Source organism: Rhododendron vialii, chromosome 10a, assembly GCF_030253575.1.
Source record: "Rhododendron vialii isolate Sample 1 chromosome 10a, ASM3025357v1".
NCBI classification, from domain to species: Eukaryota; Viridiplantae; Streptophyta; class Magnoliopsida; order Ericales; family Ericaceae; genus Rhododendron; species Rhododendron vialii.
Genome location: NC_080566.1, coordinates 32,584,134 through 32,602,997, shown reverse-complemented (window position 1 = coordinate 32,602,997; position 18,864 = coordinate 32,584,134). Strand labels below are relative to the sequence as shown.

The window sequence follows — 18,864 nt, the reverse complement described above, 5'->3', positions numbered from 1 at the left end:
CCCCCCTCCTAGTAGCTTCTCATTGCTTTTTGTGGGTGCTGGTTCATCACGGCCGGCTCTAGGTGGATTAATCTTATTTCGTTTGGGTACGAGGATACTTCCTATGTTTAAAAAAAAAAGAAAAAAAGTGGCTGCACTGACGTGGATTTCGGAATACCCAAAATATCCCTTTTTTAGGTTGGAGGTGTTTTCCTCTTTAGAGCGTCAACATCAGAGTAGGTATATGCATAAGTTTAGGTAAAGTAGAGAAATAGAGCCAAAAAAGTGCATTGCAGTAGATTAGCAAAACGCAAAGGTGGTAGAAATAACTAAGAGCATCTTCAATATAATAATCAAAAGTGAATAATCAAAATTTGTCACGTCAGTTTTTGATTATTCATTTAGAGTTGCTAAAGTTAGCAATGTGAAATCCCATATTATTACTTTTGATTATTCAAATGCCCAAACTTGATTATTGGTTAGGAGGTTGCTAACTTTGATTATTACAATATCACTTTTTTAAACACACATGGTTAACTTTAGCAATGTTTTGATTTTGATTATTACATTGTGGATGCTCTAAGCACTGTTTATTAAGTACTGTTTACTTTATTATTGTTTTACACAACTGACACGCTCACTCTCCTTCCTTCTGTCTTCGCTTGTATTTTATAATACTATAAATGTCATATTTTATCATATTTTAATGGATGAAAAGTATTATATACAGAGCATTGGTGTGGTGTTTAGTCAAAGAAGGCAGCAAAAATACATTTATTAGTCAAAAGAAGGCAGCAAAAATACATTTATGCACTGTTCACCTGCCATGTACTTGCTCTTACAACTTAGGCCTTGTTCTTCTAAGTTTTTTTTTTTTTTTTTTGGGTTTTTGCTTATTTTGTCTTTATTTAATTTTTTTTGTATTTATTAGTTTTGCGCAAATATTTGTGAATTATTGATTCGTCTCGACGGAAGGAATCGAAAAATTAATAAAATTTTACTTTTACTCAAATATTTTTGAAAATATATATCCAAAATAAAGACAAAAAAGCCCAGCTCAAACCAACCCCAACCAAAACCCAAAACAATTAATTAAGTACTAGTGGAGTATTTCATTTCCAAAACCTAAAAATCCGGAAAAAAAAATACTCATTCAAAACCCGTTCCCATTAGGGGAATAATTTCGGGGGGGGGGGGGGGGCAAGATAAATTGTCTTGATAGATGTGGGTCCGTATGATGGGTATGACTTGCGAATCCATCTTGACAATCAACGGTTCAAACCTTAGCGAGTAATGAACGATTTAAATTTGTATATACTCAAATTTGATCTGAACCATTCATGCCACAATGACTGGTTAGATCGGCCCGCTTGGCAGCCAGAAGAAGCTGCTCGGCAGCATCCTGACTTGCCAGCTACCATGTTTGAATGTGTTTGCTGAGGAGTACTTGTAGTGATGATGAGGAGAAATTTTTTAGCGCCGGGTGCATACCACGTCTTGTCTAGCACATTCGAGCCCACGGCTCGAATTTGGAGAGAGAAAAAGAAGAGAGAAAAATGAGGGGTGAAAGGAGAGAAAATATTTCAATTTGAGCCGTACAAAAGTGCATCAAACAACTCAGAAATGTCGAACAGGCACTACGTGAGATATACTCACCCAGCACTCAAAGATTTCTCGGTAGTGATGGGCACCACTGTACTGTGTGTAATCCAATTTCAAAAGGGTGCCCCATGACGTTGACCTTGGCACCCAAATTGTCTCTGTCTTTGGGGTCAATCATATTGGAGTATTTCCGAGTCAATACAAAAGGGACTCGGGTCCAATCTCCCATCCAGTCCGGTTTTTTAGCTCATTCCGGGCTCACACCAGTGGTCGGAACCACTAATTTTTGTAGGGCTCATCAATTTTTTTGAGGATGAGAAAAATCAAGTTAATTGATATCGATCAATGATTATTGAATACCATTATTTTGAAACAAACGGGCTTGATTAGTGTGCATAATGCATTTATTTCAAGATAAATATGTTTTGATAAATGATTGATATGTATCAGCTGAACATGAATTTTCTCATGCCTAAAGAATTTAATGAGCTCCACAAACGAACGGTAGTACCGATCATTATTGTGAGTCCGAATAGTCCAAAAAAACCAAAATAGACCGGACTGGCGGACTCGATGGTAAGAACACTAGACAGGATCTGAGTCCATACAAAGGGTAATTTTATAGACAACTGCGGCGCAATAATAACTTGTAAAGGTTGAAAACTAATGAAATTTCTGTAACGAGTGTAGTTCTGTTAGTGCCTTGAGAAAATTGGTTCGGTTTTAATAGCAGGAATAAGACCAGCTGGGACTAAGATAGGATCATAAATTTGACTACCCAAAAATGATGGAATCAATCATAAAGCTCGAGATATGACATGATCACAAGAATTATTCATGTATGCAAGTGTTTTAGTTGGAACTCTAGAAAAATAGTGCGGAAAAACAGTAAACGATTTTACTAATTTCTGAAACTTACAACATGAACATGAATTATAAAATTACAAAATATGAAATGTAGACATAAACTATAAAAGAGTATTAGCAATTTCAAACCGAGACCCGTTTTGTTCAATGGTGCTCTTAAGACAAATTCACCGTCTCATCGGTGCTAGAGGTTGTGTCAGTGTTAGTCTCCCAGGGTTGACTCGATTACCACTAAGCCGCCGGAGTACTGCTGTAGGCTGCCCGTCGAACCAACTTGTGTTTGTACTCTCTCTCTCTCGAAAAGAACAATTGTATTGCAGAAGAAGTAGTAGAGATGCTTTGGATTGTTTTCGGTGTGTTGAAACCAAAGGTGGAGGTCCCCTTTTATAGTTGAAAGAAAAGCCTCTACCATCAATACGACAATGAATGCACTATTCATGGAGGAGCCTATACAATCAATAGAAAAATTGATTCCGCAATTCAATTCTGGAATAAAACTGATATAGTTATTATTCCCGAAATTGAATACACAATAGTGGGTAATAACTCTGGGTAATCAACCTAGCTTTGACCATCCAACTGTGCACTGTTGTTGATCTGAAACCCACTTTGAGAGACAATTTCTCATTCATCTCTCAATGGAATTTATTTATTCTTTCACCGGTTTAAACTCCTTAGCAAGTAGTATCTAAAACCCACTTGGGCTCACCTTGAGCAGTGTAGATCCCACCAAATTTTCTTTGGTTAAAATTCCATTTTTTCCAACAGGAACAACATTGTGTACTATTTTTTTTTCATTGACATAACAAAGAATTTCACAGATATATAAGAGGATAAGAATTATAGTGAGCGTATCAATAAGGATATCGATGAGATATTGGACGTTGACTCTGTGATTCATGATCCAGCTACGAATGGAGTGAAGTTTGATAGAGGCTTTTGGAATATCTTAGAAGTGGGTTTTTTTAAATCATAAGGATGTGGATGATCTTAACCCAACCCAGGTTAATTTTACTGAGGGCATTAAGCTAATTGTGGATCTCAATCCATCTGACGAGGCTAAGGATACAGGAAAAGGAAAATGAAAACAGAAGTCGATCAATGATATTTTGGGTATTCCAGAATCCAAGAAGAGGGGCAGTAGAAAGAAGTAAAATTGCCTAGTGTTTAGATCTGTTGTTACAGCTATTGCCCTATCCTCCTCTTCTGTTGGCTTTAATATAATTCACCTCAATGAGTCTCAGACGATTTGATCTTTAAATAAGATGATGGATACCTCAGTTATTAGGGTGATGATGAGAAAGTAATTAGAAGCAGAGTCATGATTACGGACCTGAAGACGAGGAAAAGGCAAAAGTTTAGGCTCTCCTACATGATGGTTGATCCTTGCGTGTTTCTTTGGGGGGTCTTATGTGTTTCTCAAATAATATCGGCAGCTGCGAAATCTTATGGGTGACCATTTTCAATGAGAATGTGACCCCATCATATGACTACTAATGTCCAGTGATAGACTTGTCCAATGGCTTGGATCATGAAGGTATATAGAGCCCATGGCTATGACCTGCATGAGACTGTCAAAATTGGATTGCTAAGGGAGTCGTCCTAGACAAACAGAAGCCCTGTTGAAGCACCACTACGTCTTAGTCTTCTAATTATTTGCCCTATTAATACCTTAGTCATGTGTTTATCTTACCCGGAGAAAAAGAAACAAGATGAGCACATGACTACTCAGTATTAGTTGGACACACCACGTAGCCAGTGGCGGAGTCAAGATTTTCGATAAGTGGGGTCAAATGGACATCGGTAGCATCACGAAATACAAAAAGAATGCTAAATATAATTCAATACTTAAACCGCTAGTTACTTCTGAAATAATTATGTTTCGATGATCTACGCACAGAATATCCATTCGTTTTGCTACCTTTACTTTTGCATAAATGATCTCCAACACAAGCCTGTGGGTTGTATGGTTCTGATCATCAAAATGAGTTCAAAATGGGCCCGTGACGACTGAAACTCGGTAGTTCCGATTGCGACCACACCAAAGGAAGAGTCCATTCCCAGTTATCCCACATCGGCTATTGACAGAACATCTGCTTCATTTATATTCCACAGATTCCATTTTTCAGTTGCCAAAATGGTTGAGATGGAGTCCGGCTGAGCATGTCTGCCATTTTCTTCCCTTTTTTTTTTTTTTTTTTATATTCTTTTTTTGGTTAATTTTTCTTCCCCCCTTCTCTTGTATTGGCTAGGGATAAAACTTGCATAGACTTTGTTACTGAGTTCTTATTTCAACCGAGACAAGTTGATTTGTTGGTGACCGGTTGAATATGGGGCGGATAAACGTACCAAGCTATTTGAGTTTAAACTTGCTTTCGTTCGTTAAAAGGTCATTCAAGATCAGTTTGTTGCATAAAAAACTAAACTTTGACAAGTTTTTTTAAGCTCGTCAAATTTCAAACCAAGTTCTAAATGCTACTACTCCGCTCGTTCGACTTATATTGTATACAAAATCCAAGCTCGATTAAAGCTTGTTCAGAACCCTTCTACGGCCACCGACGGTGGGTGCACCGACCGACACGCGGGGCCCACTCTAGGTCCGCACGGAAAGTCAGAATTGTTCAATATTTAAAATAAAATAAAAACCAAGTGGCCTCATGAAAAATAAGCTCAAATGGATAAGTGCAGATGCTTGATTCAATCTTTTAACTTTTTATTCAGGCTTCAGGATCCTATAATCTGAATAGAAAATAGGAAGATTAGATCAAACACTTATCCATTGGAACTGATTTTTCATGGGGAGCACTTTTTATTTTTCTTTTCAATTATTGAACGGCTCGAATTTTATTTATTTATTTATTTTTATGAGATTCGAAACAGAAATGCTGCTGGTACAGCAGATGTGGCACAGACAACCCGTACAACGCACGTTTGAACCCTTTTCGGGTCCAACAAAAATAATCGGAGCCGCTCATTTTGTTCAATATATTTTGCTTAAGGTCCCTGTAAAAAATCAGTCTCATCTAACATCGATAAGGCCGTTTACGAAGCGTCAAAAATCACTTTAGAAATTTTCATAAGCAATTTTGGATGCTTCGTAAACGCTTTTATTGATGTCGGATGGAACTAATTTTTTACGGAGACCTTAAGCAAAATATATTGAACAAAATTAGCGGCTCCGATTATTTTTATTGGACCCGAAACGGGCCCAAACGCATGCTGTACGTGCTGTCTGTGCCCACTTCTGCTGTACCAGTGGCATTGCTCGATTCGAAATGGGTCCTGTGCGCCAGTCGGTGGCTCTAGCGTTTGGTGTGCTTGCGTGTAGTAATGGATAAACATACACTCGCATACTCGAAATATCTTTTTACCTGGAAATTGAATAACCGTTTTTTTTATTATCATACATAAACTAGAAATAGTATATTTTTACCTGGAAATTGCCTTATTACCTGGAAATTGCTTCCTTTTACGACAAGAATCATCGCCGCTCGCATACTCTCTCTCTCTCTCTCTCTCTCTCTCTCTCCAGAATCTGTTATTGGCTTCCATTTAGATCCCTGCTGAATTCTTTCATCAACTGTACCGAAACCAATGCAACGGCTCGTTGACAACGTCTTCGCTGTTACCAAAGAGCGAGTCTTCAATCTATACCTCTATATAGATATTTGTACATGTATATAGATATGTATGCAATGGTACATATCGAGGTGCACAAACCGGAGCTTTTTTTGGTCAATACCAGCCACTGCGGGCATCGGGGAAAGGTGGTGTTGTTTTGGACATACCAACGAGAGAGAAAACAAAACCCGGTCGCGAAGCTGAATTTGGTGTGAGGTATGGATAGTGGCCGGAAGGTCATTTTTCACATTGTAATTAAGTTATATAAACTGAGCTAAGACCTTTGATGAAAAAAATAGGATAGTGGTTTGGGTCCAAGGAGAAAGAACTGACTCGCAATGGAGGGGGAAGGGAACGAGCCGTAAACTACATGGTTTTTTTCCGAAACCCTAGAGATGTTCAACAACGTTGCTACTTAATGTCCTAGAATTGCAGACTTTTATATTCAGCTTTTGGTACGTATCATGGTTCTGTTGGTTTCATTTTCAGGAAACCAAGGAAAATTTCCCCTCGCTATCGAGTCATATATGCTGCATAATGAATGACTACTATACAATAAGAGGGAGTATGTTGTTCAAGTCCTGATGAAGGTCATACCTCCGGGATGACTGCTGACTAGGGGTGTCAAATGGGCGGTTTGGACCAAAATAGATAAGTTGTAAGTGGGTTGGGTCTTTAATGGGTTATTGACCCATTTAGACCCATCAATTATGAGTTTAATTACCCATACCCAACCTAACCCATTTATTTTAAAGTAAGCCCGACCCGTCCATTAACTCAATTACATACTATATACTAAAATGACTAAAATACACATGTACACTAAAATGACCATATTACCCTTGTAAATTCAAATGTCTAAAATACCATGTACACTAAAATTACCATACTATCCCTCTACTACAAAAATGACCAAATTACCCCTGTACTCTTAATTACCATATTGGTCACTCTTAATTACCGAATTGCAGTGTATCCAAGTGGCATTTTTTTTTTTGTCTTTATTCAAATATTTTTTTGCATTTGTTAGTTTTTTGTCAAATTTTTTAGAATTATTGCTTTGTTGTGATGAGAAGAATCTAAAAAGTAAAAAATTACAATCGAAATTCATAATTTTTTTAATATAGACGAAAAAATTGGCTTATTTTTGTCTTCATTCAAAAAATTTAAATTACGATCATAATTTTTTACTTTTTAGATTCCTCTTGTCATGTCGAAGTAATAATCCACAAAAAATTAATGAAAAATAAACAAATGCGAAAAAAATTGAATAAGGACAAAAAAATAAACCACGAACAAGCCAGCTTTCCATTCATAAGTTGAATTTTCCATTCGATCAGGATCAAAACTAGCCCGTTGCGAGATGCATATATCTTTTTTTTTTTGTCTTTATTTAATTTTTTTTCTTATTTGATAATTTTGCGTCAAACTTTTGTGACTTAGTGATTGGTCTCGTCAAGAAAAATCGAAAAAGTAAAAAATTATGATCGAACTCATAAATTTTTTCAAAAAGACAAGAATAAGTAAATTTTTTTGGGTATTATTGACTTATTTTTGTCTTTATTCAAAAAATTATAAGTTTCGATCAAATTTTTTTACTTTTTCAATTCCTTTCATCGAAACGAATTAATAAGTCACAAAAGTTTGACGCAAAACAAAAAAATGCAAAAAAAAATTGAATAAGGACAAAAAAATAAATCCCTAACTTTTTAATCTAAACCCTATGTGGGACTACCATGAGAGAAACTTATTCACGGCGGAGTGCAATTTCATCATTCCATTTGCGCAATCGATGGATGAGATGTGTTTTCAATTTTGACTGGTCAAAATAATTATTACCGGTCACAATTGGTTTTTAATTCGGACCGTTCAAAATATTTTTGGACATCTATAATTTAGCATAGAAGAATTGAGAGAGAGAGAGAAAGAGAGAGAGACTACGCGAATTTTGAAATTTGGTAAAGAGGGGAATTTTTAGTGGGTTACCTTCATGACCCATTGGGTCATCTAAGTCGACTCAATTGATGCCCAATTAAGACCCAACTAATAATGGGTTAGTTGGGTTTGGACTCATTCTTACCCAACTAATAAATGGGTTGGGTTGGGTCTATTTTTTAATTGATGGGTTTGGATTTGTTAATGAGACTGGGTTTAATTTGTCACCCCTACTGTTGACAATGCCATCAATATCATGCAAGAGGCACATATTAATGGCCTCTCGGTCGTGATTATATGCGCTCAAGCAGATGCGGAAGAGCACTGCACACGGCTGAGAGGTAATGGCCTTAGGAGCTCGATAGAGCCTGCAAGTGGAGGTTGTTAGACAACTCGATAAAATTTGAATGCGTCCGGTAAAGTTATCTCGGGTCATGTTTTAGGACACGGTTTATGTGTACATATGCTGAATAACATGGTTGTGGATCATATGTACAATGCTTGTTGAATTAAAACAAGAACATATTATGACAAATAAAACGTAGTTCTAATATTTCAGTATAGGTTACCCCGTTCTTATGATGATTCGTTGGCTCGTCCCTCATTCAGTTGCACAAAAAGGTTTTACGATTGGAAAAGAAACGCGAGGAATTGCTTATATATAGATTGCAGTTTTTGTGCAAAATGTTGTTGCAGCATTATGGAAGCGTTGGTATGTTCTTGTGGAAAAAACAAGCAATTGAAGTCTTTGTAGCATTTAGGGCCGGCCCAAAGGTTTTGAGTGCCCAAGGCGAAATTAAAAAAAGTGTGCCCCTAATACTTTGATCCCACTGTAAGACTTCTGAATGAGAATGCTCTGTTCCTACGCTAAGAGGCAGAGAAGAACTCAAACATTCTCTTCCACGGTGATCCCAGCCATATTTTTTCTTTGTGAATCCGTCGACGAAACCATGTCAATTTTGCTTTCGTTCTAACACCAGATTTACGCTTTGTTTGGATAGCTGGCAAATAGCTAAACATGCCTTGCAAATTAAAAGTCCCAGAGAAAAATGAGAATCTTTGTTGACATTGGTGTTTATGAATTAAGTCCAGTTGTAGTTGTTGAATGTATCAAGTAATTGCTACAGATTACAGATTCATATAATCCTTCAAGTCTTGAACAAAAGTTCAGGGTTTGCAAAGCTCTGTTTTTTTCCTTGATTCTTTAGAGGCAATGCAATTTGAGTCAAACATAAATAAATTTTAATCCTAAAAAAACAAGAAGGATATTTTCCCCAATTCCAACACAACGCAAAACCCCAAAACTGAAACAATTAAACTTAGGTAACATCAGAAAAACTATGGGAACAATATCTGTGGATACACAAACTAATACACCAATATATGTACGTAGATTTCTCTGATCCGAAATACAAAAGTTATGATAAAAAAAAAATGCAAAACAGAGGAACCCCAATCGCTGCCATCTTCACCAAAGCTAAACATATTGAGGAATGAGGACCCAACCTCGACTTTTGTCACTCTGCTCAACAATCCCTAGAAAAGCACCAGAGAGAGAGGAGCACTGGTAAGAAAATGGGTGCACTGATGGCAAGGAAAAGGTGGGATGGCGAGAGATAGGCCGCGGCGGTGGGAAGGCGAGAGAACGGCAGAAATGACAGATTCGTTGAAATGAGGGTGGGCGTTTGATGGTGGTGGGATTGGGTGTCGGTGGTGGTGATGAAGATGGGAAGCAGACCATTCGATGGGGAGAGAAATATTTTAGAGAGAGAGAGAGAGAGAGAGAGAGAGAGAAGAGGGGAGAGGGAAGGAAGAGGATGAAGATTTTGGAAGTAAAATTGGTGCGTGGGCCCTCAAATTTCAAAATCTCCAATTTTTTTGAATTTTCACTAAATGTTGATGAGTGCAGCATCGGTTTTTTTTTTTTTTTGAAAATGGACCAATTAGTTCTTTAATTTACAAAAATGCCATCGAATTTTTTGGTCATTTAAGTTTTTGGGCCTTTATTTACATGTTGGGCCTTCATTTGCATGTTAGATGGGCATTTTTTTTATGGTATTGGACTAAAAAAGAGTCCTAGTCAAACCCAAACACTAAAAAAATTGGAGTGCCCCAAAAATTGGACATTTTTAGGATGCCCAAGGCCCAGGCCTCTTGGGCCTTGGGGTTGGGCCGGCCCTGGACTAGCATTCAAAAAAAGGTGGTCGTATTTTGGATCAAGAAGGCTAGAATTATTCTTGAACAACTTGGAGATGCCTATTGGTAAATCTGTCCACACAGACAGATTGTGCACAAATTTTGTTGTGGGATCCACCACGGGTTCCACACAAACGATACGGGCCGTTCATTAAATGTAAATTTTTTTTCAAGGTTTCTCATAAAAAATCAACTCAATCCAATACCTATAGGTGCTTGATCTAATCATGTAATTTTTCATTACCCGAAAATCTAAATGGAAATTTAGATAATTGGATCGAGCACTTATAGGTATAAGATTGAGCTTATTTTTTACAGGGACTCTTGAAAAAATATTATACATCTAATGAACGGCTCGGATCATTGGTGTGGAACCCATGGTGGGCCCCACAACAAAATCTGTGTACAATCTGTGTGCAGATGTATGTGTGGTTAGCAGGGTTGGATGCCTATTTGAGTTTCCGTTGTGCACATTTGGCTGTGTTTGTGTCTTGGATAGTTGGATTTGTAAGGGGATGATAAGCGGAGGGTTTTTTATTTTTTATTTTTAAGGCAACGTCATCCCAAATATTTAAACAAGAACAAAATTACAACCACAACAAAACAAAATACAAGAAAAGCCGCTTAGCTCCGTTGCCGGATCCATTACTCTCGCTTGTGGAGGTGGGTGAAGAATCGTCACTGAATCTGGTCCCGACGCAACACCATTGGTCCCTATAGATTTTTTTGTATTTAGATATGCAGCTTCAAGAACTCAATTTTATTTTGCCACTATAGTTTTTTTTTTTTTCCCTTGACGAAAGTCAGCATCATAAGTTGTAATTAGTGATGTTTGAACATTGTCAAATGCATAGAAGTATGTAGTGTCCACTCCTCCACTTGCTTGCCAATGCAGATTATCCTAGAGTCGGAACAATAAATTGCAAGCATTCGGCAAAAAAAAGCTAAAACTTCTTCGGTTGTAGCCTTTACAACAATTATTTTTGGTGGCCGCTATTCGCAGCCCAGTTCTTGCTACTCGCAGTCAATTGCTATCTACAAACCACAACCTTATAAGGAATTGCTACTTACAACCAAGAAATTATCCTTGAACTCCCCTTTTTACCCTTTTGTACAAAAAAACATACAGCCCTGAAGAAGGAACAAAAACATACAGCCCAGGATCCGTTCCTTCTTCAGTACGACGTTCCCTTTTCAAACCTAGGTTTTATTTCTCCTGTCCACAGCTCCATAGTCTGTTCCTTCTCTCCAGTCGACAGCTCCAACTCCCACCCCATTACCGCCACCACAAACTCCCACCCCACAGCCCCACCTCCCGTCTCTCTCTCTCTCTCGCGCTCTCTCTCCCTCCCCCCCGTGCGTTTCTTCCCCTCCCCCCGTCCTCGTGCGTTTCTTCTTCTTCTCCACAGCCACCAACACCACTCTCACCACTCTCACCACACCACAATAACAGTACAACTTTGAGGCGAAGGAGGTGTGAGAAGAAAGCACAACACGCCGGCATCACCAACTATTTCGAAGTTAAACATCGGTAAAATTTTGAATTTTGTTATTACGCGGGTTTTTTTTTCCTGATTTTTGTTTGAATTTTTTTTGAGAAACCCACAGTGAGTACACTACTATTTCGTGTATTTCAGATTTGATCGAACATTAGAGTCCGATTGTTTTCCACAGTTTCGGGTATTAAAGTCTGATTGTTTGCCCCTTATTCGGATTTTAATATCTGAAATTCATTGTATTTAAAATTCATTCGGATTTTAATTTCCGAATAGCCCCCTAGTTGAATATTATAAAAGTTGAATTGTTAGGTCATTCAGAATTTAATATCCAAAATTTATTGTCTCATTTGGATTTTAATATCCAAATCTTTATACCCCATTCAGACATTACAGTCCGATTAGTCCCCTCTATTTCGATTAACACCCCTTGGTTGTAGACAGAGCTGTAGCTTTTCTTTCAACCAATTTTTGAAGGCATCTTATTGTAAAAGCAAGCCAAATCAATGAGCTCTGTGGTCTGCACACGTGTTAATAAATTTGTAAGATGCAATATGCATGAATAATGCTTAACACACCAATTGTAGCTCTTTTATTATGCTTATAGAGATGCGATATGGCTTCACAACTATAACTCAATATCATGACATGTAGAAACACTTTCAATTTGTAACACAATAACCTAGTGAAAAGTCTGTTTTGATTACACTCCTAGAAATAGTGTCATTAACACAAATGCGAAGAAAACCCGTTTCTGAAATAATTAATTACTTTCGATTTTGATACCAAAGTCCAATTGGCTATGTTTTTTTGAAACGAGTCACCAAAGGTTGTTAATGTAGTCAATTGGTAACTTGGTATACAAACCATTGACATTGTCCAGGAATGATTGACAAAATTTTTGGATTTTAATATTTAGCTGAATTTGTAAGGTAAGGTCATTCGGAATTTAATATCTGAAATGTTTTGCCTCATTTGGATTTTAATATCCAAAGTATTTTACCCCATTCGAACATTAGAGTCCGATTTGTTCCCTCTATTTCAGTCATTAGAATCCGATTGTGAAAACCCATAAACATTCATAACATTACCCCACTCGGAGTTCTTTCTTCCCCATTGAAAAAGAATAGGAAAACCCTAGCTTGGCATGAAGAACTTGAAGTAATCTCTTGGAGTTTGACATGTAATCTGAAAATTTCTCTTCTTGTGGTAAGAAATCTTCCTTAAACTACGAGTATTGATGAATATGTGCATATAGAATCAACTTACATGGAAGAGATTTAAGAATTATGGTTCTATAGTGCTTACATGGTGATTTTTTACCTAATTCATCTTAAATTCTCAAATATTGTTAATTTGTGGATAATATGATTTTGATCATGGAAACCCAAGATTGATGTATGTTAGTTGGTATATAGATGGATTATGACCATGAACTTGTAGAATTTTGAAGTTGCTTACTGCTATTGATGTGAAGATATTTTAGAAAATTTGGGCAGCATCCAAAGCTGCATTTTTCATCAAATTTGTTATACTTAGACAAGTTTATTGGTTATGGGTCCTTTCGAGTCTTAAATATTGTTAAGTTGGTGTTGTTTTGGCAATTGAATCATCGAAAAATATGACATGATTTGTAATGAATATTCGACCACAGACTGCTCTGCTGAAAAATTGTGTTTCCTGCACAGAATTTCTGACTTTGAGATTGAATTTGACTTGGTTCTCTTGCTTATAAAATTTTGGAAAAAATCAAGGATGAACTTTTAGTCTTCTATTTGGGAGGGACATGCATTTTATGCATTCATATGTTGGTTTGTGCAAGTAAACTTGATTTTTTCTTTTCGTAAAGGTGATTTGGTGATATCAATTGTGTTCTAGGTGTTAACGGGGTTTTCTTGACACTTGGCTCATATTTTATTACATGTGGAAGTCTTATGCCAATTTAATGCTTCTCTTATGAGCTTGAAAGTAAAAGTTTATTGACGGAAAGTTTTTGTCATGTTACCATTGATGGATTCTGATATAATTCTATAGCCAAGGTTTATGTGGTATGTCGTTGGTATTACCTGACACGGTAGTTTATTCTTTGTTAAACTTCGTTTTGGGTGTTTCTAGACGCGGGTGTGACACCGATTTATGTATCTTTATTCAGATATTAGTATCCGATTCACCTACCTTTAATTCAAGCGTTAGACTAATGTATTGTTTGCAATGTACAGGAAATACAATGACACGAGTTCCTCCTACTGTTTCTACAAGGAAGAGGAAGGCTGAGCAAACTTTAACTTTGGAAAGTAAACGAGGCAAAACACGAGGACGAGGCCAGAGGTAAGAGGTTGGGGGTGAGGAGGATGTGGTGGTTGAGCAACATCGTGAGGTAGAATCTAGTACCTAGTAGGAAAATAAATACTATAGTTTTGCATGTGGTTTCATATTAGTCAAATGCAATAATGTGATAAACCATGATTCATTTATAGATTTGTATCGTTTTTGCGTAAATCGTAATATTTTGACAACTATGATTCTAACATATTGTTTACAATGTACAGCAAATGAAACGAGTTCCTCCTACCGTTTCTGCAAGGAAGAGGAATGCTGACCAAACTTTAACTTTGGAAAGGAAACGAGGAAAAAGTCGAGGACAAGGACAGAGACAAGAGGTTGAGGTACATCCGGAGGTAGAGGAGTATGTCGAAGTTGAGCAACATGCTCAGGTAGGGAACGATGTAGAGGTTGAGATACATTCGGAGGTACAGAAGGATGAGCCACATGCTGTTCTACGGGAGGATGAGCCACATGATAATGTAGGGGAAGATGAGCCACATGTTGAAATTTGTGAGGATGAGCCACATGTTGATGTACGGGAGAGTGAGCATGAGTCCGTTCAACAAGAGGACGAGGTACATGAAAGTTAGAATACGATTTTGTGTTTCTATCTTTGAATTGGATAGATATATTTCACTCAACTACTAGTACTACTACTACTCTAGAATTTTTCGTCTATGATTCATTTATAATTCATTTATTAGACTAAACTATTGTTTGCAATATACAGGAAACGACACAAGCCAGAGGACGAGGGAGAGGGCGTCAGGCAAGGCAAGAGGAGGTAGACGGTGAGGCAGTTGGTCCACAAGACCAGAGTTTGTTAGTGGATTTTAGGAACCATGTTGCTGTTGATATTTGGAACGGTATGGAGCGACCATTGTTGAAACTGCACTCGCACGGACGTAATTTGAAGAAGTGGTCAATAGCGGAGGCAAATGAGAGGTTACTTATGAGGGTTAGAAGTTCAGGGTTGTTTTCACTTTCTCAGATTATTTCTTCGTACTGCAACAAAGTGTTATTGTTTGCCTTTGTGGAGAGGTGGCATCCGGAGACAAATAGCTTTTACTTTTGATTTGGGGAGACGACTATTACACTGGATGACGTGCCGCACCTTGTTGGGCTTCAAGTGGAGGGGTTAGCGGTGCATGCAGTGGATAAGACGAGTGAGGAGTGTTTGGCAATGGTACAGAGGTGTCTTGGTGTGACGGCAGCCGTTGCGGAGAATAAAGTTTCAACAAACAATCGCGTTGAGTTTGAATGGTTGATGAAAACTTTTAGTGAGGTGGTAGATGGGGACTCGGAGGAAAGGGTTGATTGTTGCGCACGGGCTTACTTGCTCTATCTCCTTGGTAGCACTCTATTTGCTGTCAAGACTGGGACTCGGAGGAAAGGGTTGATTTTCTAAATATGTATTATGTGTAATAAAATACAGGCATGGATTCGGGAGCATTTTCCTATGTTTCGACACGCTAGGGACCCAGCCTACACGGAGAACCTACCACTGACAGCACGTTGGTTGTCTCGTCGGGAGATTACCATGGAGACCACTTACCACTACCGTGGGATGTTAGACGATCTACGTCCAAGTCAGGTTAGTGGAAAGCTTAAGTATGTTTTGAGTTAGATACTTATCTTGAAATACGAAATTATGTATTATAACATGTTTTTTTTTTTTTCGCAGGTTGTTTTTGACCCGTATACAGATCGCAGGCAAGTAGTCGCAGATGTTGTTTTTTACACGGGCTGCATCCGTGCCATGGCCGTCCTTGAGCCGTACCTACCTGATAGAGTATTGAGGCAGTTCGGCATGGTGCAGTTGGTCCCTGGGCCTTCGTTAGTCCCATTGTGAGGTAGTAGAGGCGCTAATAGTCATTCATACAGTGTGGTTTACGCGTACACAGATGGTCAATGGGAAAATTGGCGCGATCATGTCATGAATGCAAAGAAACAAGTTGCGATTCAGCCTGGAGTCCCGTGGGAGTCACACCCCGACTACCTTCCTTGGTTTTTGAGGATCTCCCACTTCAAGGTCTCACCCCGTCCCGTAGAGGTGCCGTATACCGAGAGTGCGAAAGAGCGCAATGCAGCAGCTTTGGCCATTTTGGACACTGTTTTGGGTGGGACTAGGGCTAGGACTTCAACTTGCCCGTATGAACTACGACAAGCACTTGTTGAAGTGCAGATGACTTTGAGGGGACCGGAGGCTGCTGAAGCAAGCATAGCAGGCCCTAGTTCTGATCGTTACTCGAGTCGTTACACTAGGTGCCGGCGCCATGACCGTACTTGAGACTTGGTATTCTCTGACTTGTTTTTAATGGACTTTATGGCTTGTTTTTGATGGCCTTTATGGCCTTGTATTTATTTTGGACACTTTATGACCATGGTTTATGGACTACTTTTCGTGGTGGAATGACTTTTGTTTTATTGCAGATAAGTATTAGGATATTTGTAATAATTGGATATCGTTAAAATATGAATGTTAAGTAGGACACCAAATGTGTCCGAGCGCAATCAAACGTCGACTCTCAAAGGGAAGGGGCGGATATCGTAGTGAACGTAAGACATTGATGATTCGATAAAAAGACAACCACAGCCTGAAAAACAGATGCTATGAGGTGAACATAAGAATTTTGCTCAAAAAACCCATTTTGTCGGTTTCCAGTTAACCCGTTGCAATTATTGTAGAGAATCTGAAATTTCATTGAATAGTCATGTCGGAAAAATTTCTACACAAAATCCTGGCAGCACGTATTTTGAGGCATAAATTCGCTGCAAATAACCCATTTTTAACTACAGAAAAATGCCAGCATCATTGGATTTTTGGACACGAACACGTTTTATGAGGAATAAAATTCCTGCAAATGTATATTTTCATGTCGCCACGTTATACGAGGAAGAATTTCATCCCATTTTCACCAATAATAAATAAGGGAGTTAATTTTCAAATTTTCCTTTTAATATCCACACTCTTTTTCGTCCATTACAGCCCATTCATTCGGAGAAAATTCAATTCGGAAATAAATATTCAAAATATATAACAAGTTTTGGACTTTAATTTTTGATTTATATATCAGTACTTGGATTTTAATTTCCAAACAGAATGCGAACTATTAGATAGAATAACACCAATCGGACACTAATTATCGAACTGGATCAATAATTTCGGAAACAAATTATTAAAATGTGGGGAAAAGCAAAGGAAACTTGTACTTATTCGTCTTGTATGTGCAATCCATCATTAAAACGTGGGGAAAAGCAAGTAACATCTCCCCGGCAGATGGAGGAGACCAAAACAACTCCGTGACATTCTCAGTCTCGTTCCCACGGGCCCAATGAACGTAGTGGTACTTTTCTAGCCGATCCAACAAATGTTGCATTTGAGATTTTCCAGCTTTCTCTATCACTCGATACTTGTGTCGTACATTGTACACAGTTTTGATAGACGTTACGTTATCAGGATCTTGAACCTTCAAATGGGTTAAGATTTCTTTGGGTTTCACCAAAGCGACTGACAAATCAACCATCGTGCTAGTCTGCTCTGCTGACAACCTCCCGGCATACGAATGGCCCTCCAAGTACACCGCTGGAGGATGGTTATAGGTGCCATTGTGGACAGAGACAGTCCAACCATCATTGCCCTTTACAGCTTTCAATTCAAATGGGCATTCACATTTTGTGGTGCCCGTGGACCGTACTCTCTTCTTCACAGCTACCTCCTTCCCATCAACTTTCTTCACAAACGGCCTATACTTACCACGCCTTTCACATGAAAATCTCATCCTAGGTGTGCGATTCTTAATACATTTCTCAGAACCCTTAATCACAATGATAAACCCGTGTTGTTTACCAGTGCATCTTATCCAATCTACCAACGCTTCATCGGATAGAAAAATCTACACACACATAACAAAAAATTATAGCCCGTAATATAAGATTGCACAAGATAAATACTCTATCAAAAAAACACTTACCATCTCCGTTGTAAAATGCTCCGTATAATCGTATGAAGGACAAGTTGAAATAGGTATAGTCGATGGCCCTACAAAACTACCAAGTGTTGAAGTGTCAACCTGTAACACCCAAAGACCAACCAGGTAAGTGGAGGATTTTCTGCAGTTTTATTCAGATATTAATATCTGAAAACTGGCACTAAATTCGGATATAAGAGTTCAAAAATGTTGACAATATTTGGATATTAATATCCGAAAAGTTGTACATAATTCAGACATTAGAGTCTGAAAAGTTAGTAAATTTTTGGCACTATGTATCCAACTGTAAATACAGGATTCTCTGCAGTTTCATTCAGAGATTAATATCTGAAAACTGACACTAAATTCGGATATAAGAGTCCAACAATGTTGACAATATTCGGATATTAATATCCGAATAGTTGCACATAATTCAGATATTAGAGTCCGAAAAGTTAGTAAAGTTTTGGCACTGCGTGTCCAACTGTGTCGGGCCAGAACTGAAATTGAAAATGGAGGGCTTCTGAAATTGAAAATGGAGGGCGGGCTTACCTCTTGCTTCGATTTTTGCTTCGTCACTACAACACCTGTGACATGTTTCTCAACATCCATTGTGTGATCTTCCGACTCCAAATTGTGGTGTATTAATGGGTCAACTTTTTCTTGTTTATCAATGGAGGGAGAAGAAGCAATCGAGGTTTCCATTGACAATGTAGGAGGAAGAGGAGAGGAGGAAGATAGGCAGACTTGGCTGCTGGTAGGAGGGGCCCTGTGGTGGGTGATGGCAGCTGAGTAGGGATGAAAATGGAGGAGTTTGAATGGGGGAGGGAGGAGACGTTTCAGGAGGGAGGGATGGACGGGGAGATTTTTTG

The 18,864-nt window shown here is 38.3% G+C and overlaps 1 protein-coding gene, 1 long non-coding RNA gene and 1 pseudogene across 2 annotated transcripts; 2 read left to right on the top strand and 1 right to left on the bottom strand.

Moving 5' to 3' along the window:
* Positions 1 to 5,664: 5,664 nt before the first annotated feature.
* On the top strand, positions 5,665 to 8,762 carry LOC131303136 (ATP-dependent Clp protease adapter protein CLPS1, chloroplastic-like; annotated as a pseudogene).
* Positions 8,763 to 13,913: 5,151 nt separating this feature from the next.
* Positions 13,914 to 14,330, top strand: LOC131302463 (uncharacterized). The gene is made up of 2 exons (XR_009191748.1): positions 13,914 to 14,073; positions 14,246 to 14,330. It is a non-coding gene; the product is annotated as an uncharacterized LOC131302463 (long non-coding RNA).
* A 2,870-nt stretch (positions 14,331 to 17,200) lies between these two features.
* Positions 17,201 to 18,604, bottom strand: LOC131303135 (PKS-NRPS hybrid synthetase cheA-like). Its single transcript, XM_058329927.1, has 3 exons — positions 18,545 to 18,604; positions 17,996 to 18,094; positions 17,201 to 17,917 (listed from the first exon to the last, which is right to left on the bottom strand). Exons 1-3 carry the CDS (start codon positions 18,602 to 18,604, stop codon positions 17,201 to 17,203), a joined length of 876 nt encoding a protein of 291 aa, XP_058185910.1.
* Positions 18,605 to 18,864: the final 260 nt, after the last annotated feature.

Bases quoted from the DNA above. Each gene is read 5' to 3' on its own strand.
- LOC131303135 (XM_058329927.1), bottom strand. From the start codon at position 18,604: ATGGATGTTGAGAAACATGTCACAGGTGTTGTAGTGACGAAGCAAAAA. The intron at 18,095-18,544 runs GTAAGCCCGCCC...TGGGTGTTACAG, and splicing joins AGCAAAAATCGAAGCAAGAG to GTTGACACTTCAACACTTGG. The intron at 17,918-17,995 runs GTAAGTGTTTTT...ATGTGTGTGTAG, and splicing joins AGCATTTTACAACGGAGATG to ATTTTTCTATCCGATGAAGC.